At 31.3% G+C, this 10,809-nt stretch overlaps 1 protein-coding gene across 1 annotated transcript; it reads right to left on the bottom strand.

Annotated features, from left to right (window-relative positions):
* Window positions 1–6,996: 6,996 nt before the first annotated feature.
* LOC143227458 (uncharacterized) lies at window positions 6,997–9,078 on the bottom strand. The gene is made up of 2 exons (XM_076458902.1): window positions 8,818–9,078; window positions 6,997–7,170 (listed from the first exon to the last, which is right to left on the bottom strand). Exons 1-2 carry the CDS (start codon window positions 9,076–9,078, stop codon window positions 6,997–6,999), a joined length of 435 nt encoding a protein of 144 aa, XP_076315017.1.
* Between the last annotated feature and the right edge of the window lie 1,731 nt (window positions 9,079–10,809).

The following is a 10,809-nucleotide window of genomic DNA, read 5'->3' as shown; positions in this document are numbered from 1 at the left end:
CACTTGGAGTGAACAACGCGACAACAAGCTTTTTCAAATGAAACCTTATATTGGGCTTTGGCCATCTAGCTTCCGTTAGGTTCGGAAAGAGGAAGTTGTTCTGACTAGACTATGCATTGTTCAAAGTTTTTTTAACTCATCGTTTTCTTTTATCTGGAACTGATGCACCAATGTGTAGTTTGTGTAACACTCAAATCACTATCAGCCACATTTTACTTTCTTGCCATCGTTACACTTCTCAACGACGGCAATATTTTAAACATGTTTTCTTCCCAGGGTGTATCTGTAACATTGGACAATGTTATTGGTTAGGGTGACACTGTCCACCTTGATGAAGTTTTTCGTTTTTTAATGGCCATTAATCTTTTTAATCTCATTTAAGTGTTGCATATTTATTTATTACACCTTTTTAATTGTTGCTACTTTTTTACAGTTTCATTCTCTCCAGTTCAATTTAACATTGGAAAATGACCAGAACATTAAATAACTCGACACCAGGACTGGAAGGGCCAACTTCAGGTGACAAACGCTGCTGTTTGAACTATCCGTTTGTCGTCCTGGCGAGTTGTTATTCCACTTTTGCTGCATGTTTTTTAAACTTTTATTACTTTACCCTTTGGTACTGGCCATAATGACACATAACCCAGAACCAGGACTGAAAAGGCCAACTTCAGGTGACTGACGGTGGTTTTTGAACTTACCTGTTAGTCTTCCTGTCGGGTTATGATCATTACCAATGTGCTTGAGTAAGTACTTTACAATTCAGATAAATAACAAGGAATATAATTTTATATTAATCTATGTTTCACTTTCACAGATTTATCAGAGTTAATATGTTCAATTATTTGATGTTAGAATATCTGTTAAATTACAAAACTGCTTGTAATGTTCTATTTCTCGAGTCTGTCATAACATGTGTCTAACAATGTATAACTTATTATTTATGTTTCCTTACAGTATTAATATTATAGTTGGTTTAAAACTGTAGAAAATTGTGTGGTGGTTGTTAATGGAAGAAAAGGAAATGTTGAAGATAGAACCACCACAAAGTTAACTACAGTATGCACACACTTTAATATATGTACGTTTGTTGTTACAATGTTTCAGGTAATGCCCTTTTTCATTTATCTCTTCCTAAATAATAAATTGTTAGATGAAAACACAAAATCAAATGCTTTTTGACAATATAATGAATAAATGTGCACAACAAAGCTTACTAATATTTGTAACAATCGGAAGTTGTGTGTATATATATGTAAACAGACACACACCATTCCCTGTATTCACACACACACACATATATATATGTAAACACACACAGCACTCCCTGTATGTACACATATGTGAACACATTCACTGCTCCCTGTATTTATATATATGTAAACACACACACTGCTCCCTGTATTTATATATATGCATCAATTACTTTTTTAAAATTTCCCTTCCCTTAGTCTTACTACAAACTACTATTTGAGATTTGTTGTAGCTTCAAAAATATATGTAGGAAATTGGAGAACACATGGGTACAAGTGATCACTGTTGTATTAAGTTTGATATTTTTCCTGGATATTGAATTCAGAATATTTTGATTCCAAATTTTAAAAATCAAATTTTGAAGGAAAGCAACAAGAATTATCCATTGTGAATTGGGCATCTGTGTTATGCTGAGACACAAAGCAAATATGGAAAATCTTTAAAGAAAAATTTTTCAGTATTCAAGGTAAATATTTTCCTTACATAAAGAACAGGGTAGCACCAAGTAAAAACAATGTTGACTCATGAAGAGTATTGGAAGTAAAATTAATGAGAAACAAAACAAATTGAAAATAAACTAATGTAACTTCTCTTATCAACCGGGGTGATGAAAATTGTTCCAGTATTTACAGACCCATTAGTCTTACATCAGTTGTAGATCACATTTTGGAGAGTCTGATAAAAGAAAAAACTTCAAAAAGTTATTTAACCAAGTTTAGAATTTTATCAGACAGCTAACGTGGTTTCACTGATGGAAAACCTTGGCTTACAAAATCTTCTGGCATTCATTCAAAAGGTTACTATTTGTGTTGATGAGAGTAAGAGTAGATCAGGAAGAAAGGATTGTCACAAATGTAGTTCAACCAAACTAGATTAATGTCACAAATGAGGTACCTCAGGGTTCAAGTCTTAGGACCTTTGCTCCTTTTGATATGCATCCATGACACAGATGAAAGAATGGTCAATAAATAATTAAATGTGCAGATTACATTAAGACATAGGGTGTTACTGCCTGTGAAGAGAATGCTGCTGATTTACAGAAAGATTTGTATCATTCAGTGAATTGGGAAAATAAATGGCAGATGGGATTTTATTATAATAAATGTAAAATAATGCCACTGGATTATCATATGAATAATAATTTTGATGGGAATAATCTAAACAATAGAGAAAAAGGGATCTTAATATAATAGCTGATCAGTCTCAGAAGCTATCCAAGCATTGTGTTATTGCTGGTGGTAGAGCAAATAAAATTTTAGGTTATATCAACAGAGATTTTCAATATCAGTCTAAAGCAGTTATAATTTCATTGTATGATTCATTGGTTAGATCATATTTGAAGTACTGTGTTCAGTCTTGGTATCCTTACCTTTGAAGGGCTTTAAATTTTGAAGGGGTTCAAAGTTGAGTTACTAGAAAGATGTCTAGGATGGAGTAGTCATATGAGGAGTGGCTGAAATATCTCATTCTGCCTTCTCTTAAAAAAAGAAGAATTGAAGGAGGGATGTGATATGATAGAGGTGTTTAAGATTGTAAAAAGAATTGATAAAGTTGATGCATCATCTTTATTCATACTTAACAGTGAGAATTGTAAGACAAAGGGACCCAAGTATAAACATTGGCAGAGTAGAAGTCACCTTTCAGGATATGTTGGAGTGTTTGTTTTTACTACGTCTTAGTCAGTAGTTGTGAATTATGGGTAAAACGTTGTTTTTTGTGTGTTTTTTTTTGCCAAACAAGTCCTGCATTCTTGTTGAAGAGAAAATAACAGTCATGCATTTTTGTTGAAAAACGAAGCAAGTCATGCATTCCTGTTTAAATACAAAACAAAACAGGTAATGTGTTACTGTTTATTAAAGGCAAAATATTTTGGTTTGGTTTGTTTAGAAGTAAGCACAAAGCTATATAACGGGCTATCTATGCTTTGCCCACCACATGATTCAAAACCCGGTTTCTACCGGTGTGAGTCGTCAGATATACTTCAGTGCCACTAGGGTGCAAAGAAAAAAGAAGAGACAATTTCAAATTTCCGATGATAGTGCTTGTTGTCTTGAAATCATTTTAGGTATTGTTATTATATTCTCGTTGCAAAGTTGTATAATGAATTATCCAAACTCTGTTTACCGTGGGGAATCTAAAAACCAAATTTTACTGCTGGAGTCCGTAAGTTTATCACCGACCCAATGAGTGGCGGTAGCAGTACTTTTAGGCTTATCGTCTATTGTTACCAAGAGCAACTTGTTGGTAATACACGTATACGAAAACTACAGATTTATAACTAATGTTCTAATTTCTAATATTCTAATTTCATCAAAATAATCCCAGTTCTGAACTTCACTTACATATTATATCTTTTGTTGCTTTTTGTATTACCTGTTAAAATTGTCACGTTCGGTTTAATTATGTATTAAAAATCAATTTATTTCTGCCTTTGTCTGCTACAGATTTGTTAATCTTGAAATTTTGTTTTACATTTACTGTCTATAATTTTGAAAGTTGAAAAGTAGATATAAACATCCTGTGTCAAATTTTAGAAAATGTTCAAATATATGTATTTGTAAATATTGACTGATATGAAATTCTGTGTAATAGTGTTTTGCGCTTATAAAGTATCTTTTCTTTTTATCCTTAATACCAATCTGCCTGACGTTCATATCAAGTCAAACATATCCTTGTTTATTAGGTAATGAAGTAAAAAAACTTTTCTCTAACCACTTAAGTCATTAACTTGTCGAAACTTATACATCAGGGAGTCTAGCAGGTCATGTGAGTCATTGTTTCATAAACTGTTACCAGAAGGCAGTATCAGAAGGTTTAATTCGTGGTGACGAGAAACCTACTTGAAGTAAGAACGTGTTTCAGGACAGCTGGTGTGGGTATTAACACTTTACTAATAAAGCAGAAAACAACATTTCGACATTCTTTGGTTATCTTCATGTTAACAAAAATATAATATTAGTAGGAGTTGTATTACTAGGAGCGTTTTGATAGGGGGCGTGTCAGCAAAAAGCCTCTCAAAGACCCAAACTACACTTTTCTCTCACAGTTGACAGGTGACTTTGAAAGCTGGAAGAGTGCCGACAAACCAATAACAACAACAAACCACCATTACTAAACAATCTAGAATTTTCACTGCAGAAGTGGAGAATTACAATAAATACGTACAAAATACAAGCCATATTATTTACAAAATTGTAAGAAAGGAAACCAAATTAATATTACAGTTACATCTAAACATGACTCTTACAGGTAACAATATCAGCAAAATTCTTAGGGATTACTTTGACTCAAAATTAAACTAGATACCACACATTAACAGCAGGAAAACCAGAATTTGGAAAATAGCGAGTTACATTAGAATTTGAATGATCAAACAAGAAGTTTCAATAGGAAACATATTAAAGCTTAACAGAACATACATAAAACCAGCCGAAGAATATGTTTGTATAACGTGGATAAATATGTCAAAACCACACACCAACAAACTACAGCATTGTATTTTAACAAAAGCATTTGCAGTTCCACGATCAACAAACTAAATATTTCTTCACAACTATTGAAACATGCCAATTCTATTAAACAGACCCCTGGATAACTTGCTTCAATATTATAAAAACATATCAATACAAATGAACTGGTAAGCAAACTAAAGAGTTACATAATACATGATGAACTTAGCCCTAAGTACCTTTCCACTCTGAACGTCACAAATACAAAACTTAAAATTCAGTACAGTGCTAGGCTAAAAGAGTCATAGATACAAACGTAGCTCTATTTTAAAAGTGTTGTATGAAAAAATAGTATTATGCGTTTGTTTGTATATGACTGCCAGTTGGATCATAAAAAAGAGAAGCTATAAAACCATATGAATTAATATTACTCCATGAAAATGTTATGTTAATTAAAACTGCAGACAGACGAAATTTAATATACTGTAAGTAATACAACAAAAAAGTAACAATGCTAATTAATTACTCAAGATTTAGAAGCAGTGCAGATAAAATAACAGTTCCAGAGAAGGAGGAAGAGGTCTTCACTAAATCTGTCTCTCTCTGGTCCAAAACATGGACCCAATTCAGATGAAGAAGAAGAATTTGATAGTGAATGTAAGTTCTATGAAGTGACACCAGAGGATAGATAGTGTGTTATCTACATCTTCCTGAAAAAACTGTTTCGTGTCACCCTATGCATTTTTCAAATCGGTGGGCTGATATAAGAGGTATAAATTATAGATAAAAGTCAAACTATACCATCTCAGGTTTTATCAATACAGATATTATTTCAAAATCTTGAAAAACCAATAAAACAATGATTATCAGAGAATCATTGGTGTGTGGAAAAATGACGGCTGTAAAATTTACGGAACCAAATGATTTGTATGTTCTTCAGTTTAGGGATGTTACAGATATTTTACAAACATTAGATTTTGACAATAATAAAGAAAGCTATGAAATTTATCACTAAGCGGTCCATGATTTTGACGGTAAGTATAACACGCCACCTTATGATTACTATATGACAGCATCTTTTAAAAGTAAAATGGGACTTACAAGCTGAAAGGGGGTGTATAAACAGGGCCTAAAATTGTTCAAATATAAAATGTTCTTTTTCTGTTTTACAGGTCCAAGAGGATCTGTACAAGGTGATAATGATTTTTTCTAGTTACTGAGTTACAATTAAAGGTCCTTTTCAGACCATCGAATCTTTAAAAAAAAATATGTTACGAATACACATTTATTGTTTTATATCTGTGGTCGACTTAGTTTTCAAGTTAAATTAATGTACGGATACAAGTCGTTATAAATTCAGCAGTTTTTAACATGAAAAGAAATACAGTATTTATTCTAATATATCAAACAAGATAGATGTGTGAGCTATCCAATTTTTATAAACATTTAACTTTCGTTAAAAGTAAAGGCAGAGGAACTGCATAGTAACGCTATTAATAAAAGTGAACAAAACTGCCAATATATTCATTGAAATTAATAAAGATAACATTCTTAATTATAAGCACAATTTGAATTTTACCTAATATTTGTAAAGAAGGAGTTTCATTACGACCTATTGTTTTCGACAATTGAGTTTTCAGCCATACTTTACTGGGCTTTAGTTGAATTTTTAAAATGTTCACTGTCATTGAATCTATATAAATAAATGTCTGTTTCTTATACGTCTCCACGTTTCTTGTTCAATTAACACAAAATTTAACACAGTGATAAAGTTCTGTTTGTTATTCGTCTGCAAACCATTGACTAGGTAATCAGACCAACGTCCTGCAATTCCATCTTTCACAAATGCTAATAGTTATCTTTAGTGTTTTACACTATATTATTTATAGTACATCAAAAAAGTGAGCTTAAGTTTCATGACAGTTGACAGCAAAAAAGAGAAGACTCAGGCGAATATCATATTTTTTGTTTTTCATGAGTATGTTTTATTTATTATTTATATCAGTGAGTAAAATGTAAAAAAATAGTAACTTATGAGATAAGGTAAAGTAATTATTTTTAATATGGTATGCTTGTATGCAACTCATGGGTTATTTAATTTTTGGATTTTGGTTCCAGTTTCGGATCTCTTGTGAAAACAATCTTGTGAGGGCTGTCAACGTGTTTAATTTGATTATTCTTTTTAGGTTTCTGTACAATAAGTTTATGTTCGCTTTTGCAACGTTTCAATTGACACGTAGGTGTTGATTTTGGAGCTCTACCAATAACAAATTTGTTTCGGTTTTCACTATTTTCAATAACAATAAAAAACGTTTCTCTGATGATATTCTGGCTTACTGCCAAGTCTTACAGTAATAATTTCATCAACATTATGGAAAAGTCTAGTTGAGGGAGGCCTGATGTTGCTTGACACCTCCCTCTGGATCCAATCAACGTCTCTTATTTCTTTCGAAGCTGGTATTTCTGCCTGAAGATGTAAATCATAATTAGTGAGGGAACACTCATCAATCGGGGAAAAAAAAAACTGTTTTAATAACAATAATCAGTTAATAAACATTTTAAAAATATATAATTTATTCTTTATGTAACAATCATTTTACTATAATATGAATAAAACCAAATAAGTGTTTATATGAAAATTGTATGTTATGAAATTGGGTTAAGATATCTGATAAACGTTTTCTCGAAACTCGAAATATATCTCAAGCATTGTCCCAAATAGTGAGGAAGGTAATATAGAGCAAACAAGAGCTTTAAATAATGTTTAACATTTATGTTTTGTAAGTTCACAAATACTAACTTGTTAAAACAAGATAAAACTACTGTTATAAATAAATGTTAGTTGTTCTCCTCATTTCATTGTTATATAAATTAGACATGAAAAGTTATGTAATCTGAACTACAAATGACTATAAAGAGAGTTTTCAAACTGTCTTATCATAGTTGTAACACTGAAGTAAATCACGCAGTTTATAGTACTTTAAAATGTTCAATAATCTTAGTCCAAAAGAAGACAATTGGATATTTCACTAAATGTCTGTCAGACCAGTGAAATTTGGCTGACGATAAAAAACAAACTGTTGTAAAATGTATCAAGGTGTTATTAACAAGATATGGTGGAATCACTTGTTACAAAATGGTACAAATACACTGGTACTAAACTAAGAATAATAAAATCCACATTTTAAGAAGTTACCGTGATCTAACGATTCGCAGCAATTATGTGATGACTGTTAAAAACAGAATCAGATGTTCGCAGCTTCAACAGAACGTCATTTCAGTGTATGTAGGTTAAAAACTCATAAAGTTTGGTAATATTAACAACGAAAGGTAAATTTTAGTTATAGTAAGACACAAAATAACTCACTTTAATATCAGTAGTGGAAGTATGTGTGGTAATGAAAAATCATGAACCGACAATCAGACCTTTATGTTTTCCAGATGTCATCATAGCAATGGAAGTACCTCTTACATTATCATATATTGTAATGTTTTGTTCTGGCTTTAGCTAAATGGATGATAATTGTCTTGCCACATGTAATAATATTGAAGAAGAGGTAATTGACCAGTTTAACTTGGGTACAGACTTATCAAACCTCAATAGTATCGAACATATATAGGTCTCTTTTGGAAGAAGAATTACATGTTTTCAAATGACTCTGAACGCATGTTTTTCTGTAGTTGTGGATGTCTTAACAACACTCATTGTAAGCAAGCATATCGTATTGATCACACAGTTTGACACAGTATACATTACATTAAAGTGAAATGTTTTTAACTCTACCAAATATAAATCATAAACGTAATATGAATGAGAAATTAATTCACTTTTGAACCAGATACAGATATTCACATAAATTAAGTATGAGAATGGTTATAATTATTTTATGACAGTAATTTTGCATTGACATTAATAATGTGCTTTTAATTCCATTATATTTCAGTTGCTTCTTGCAATATATATATATATATATATATATATATGTAGGTATAAATTAACTTGTACGAAGTGAAAGTTTAATATCAAGAGCGCATCCTATTTATTAATGGTTATATACTTATGCTGTATAATACTGAGTACTATAAAGTAAAAGAATTTTAAACGTATACGAACCGTTGTCAGTGAATCAGATTTTAATGTCTCTTCAGGTTTCTTATCATTCACGATTGTCTCAACGCTTGTCTTTAATTCAGTTTTATCAGGACTCGAAGCAGGCTTGCTCACGTTTTCTGCTCTTTCTGGTTTCTTTTCTACTGAGTGATTTTCATTTATTGTCTGCAATATGGTTGGTTCTGTTTGATTTTCCTTTAATACCAAATTAGTTTCTCTTTTATTGAACTTATTTGTTGGGGCCTTCTCACACTCAGGGATCATTGAAATAGCTTCCAAAATGTCTAATCTGCTGGGGTGATCTTTTTAGTTACAAGCTCCTGGTCTTCTAGCTTCGTGTAGGCAAAAACACCACAAGACCCGAGGATGCGGTTTTTTAGAGCTTTCCATTTGCCCCGGGCTTTTTCATTCACATTGCAGAAACAACAAAGAACACTAAATAATAATAAATAAAAAATAAATGAGAAATAAAAACGCGATTTTTTTCTTTTAGTTTTCTATATAAACAATACTATTAAAGATTAACTCTAAATAGTTGTCTTTTTTTTGTTGGTTTTATCGTTAGCAAACAGATCTACAAAAACACTTGATAAACCACCATGTAGAAATGTTAACTACAATTGAAAAGTTATTTTGACCTCATTTGTAAGGTTAATTAAACACATTCAGCTTTACAAAGTTCACATTTGTGTTTTCACAAATTAACTACCAAAGGGGCACTGAAAACACTTGACATTTTCAAATATCCAACCCTACTATTAAATTAAAAGATAATTGGGTATTGAGGTCAGATGCTCTCTCACCCCTGTTCCACATACTTTAATTAGCAAGAACTGGAAGATAACTTGTAACTTACCACAGAGCAATAAGACAAATCGAAATTAGTGTCAGCTCTTCCATCCACCAAGGATACCTTACAACTGTAGGTTTGGTCGCCCAGGGAAAGTAACTTGACAACCATATCAGTTGGATCTTAAGAGAGAGAGAGTTGTTTTTAAAACAGTTTTACACATTGTATCGATTACATAAAACAGAAAGAATACTTCAAATGTAACTTCATAATAATAGGGAAGTGTATTTAAGCTCAAATATAAACTTGATTTAACATATTAAAAACTTCAATTAAATAAATATGATATTTCTTACATGTATAATATATTTTCATATTAAGCATTGATAACAACCTTTACAATTTGACAACTGTATATATACATTTTATCTTTACACATTAAACAGATAATTAGCAAAGAAAAATGACGCCTGTTGTATTATTTGAGCTCCTTACTAGTAGACAAATAGTACAGTTGTGTAATAACAACAACTATATAGTTATATAACGGGAAATCAATTAGGTTTTCCAACATATTTACATTGTGAGACGATATATCACGAAACCTACTGACTTTTCATTCCATACACACGTGATCACACTATATAAGAAAAATCTAGACATTTTCTTTACGATAATTTACATATTATACAACTCAGTATAACACAGTGAGTAAAATCAACTTCGATTCACTTCAACTGTAAGAATATATAACACAAATTAAACAAACCGTCTTTCCATTGACTACTTAATAAAGCCAGTTTGTTTAATCGCTATTCATTTACTGAATTAAGTTTTATAATTAGCTTCTTCACTTATTATGGTACACAATTATATTTTGCTATCGAATCGTATTCACTGAATGGTAGTTTCTGCGTTTTTATAACACTATTAACAATTGTAATTTTTACAAATTTGTCTTTACTGTAAATTTCCCAGATAAAGAACGATACCATTTTGACCACAAACACTGAACGTCGTACGTCAATGCTCATGAAGTTTTTTCGCTTACTTTGTAACAATTCTTTCTAATAGTTTTGTTCAGAACTTACGAGACGGTGCTAACGTTTTGATAATCCAATGTTATTATAATCTTATATTAAGACATTTGTTTTGTATTTGGACAAATTACTTTCTTTTATTACAAAAACGACATTATGTGCACA

Source organism: Tachypleus tridentatus, chromosome 9 (genome assembly GCF_004210375.1).
Source record: "Tachypleus tridentatus isolate NWPU-2018 chromosome 9, ASM421037v1, whole genome shotgun sequence".
Lineage (NCBI taxonomy): Eukaryota > Metazoa > Arthropoda > Merostomata > Xiphosura > Limulidae > Tachypleus > Tachypleus tridentatus.
This window is presented reverse-complemented; position numbering and strand designations above follow the sequence as displayed.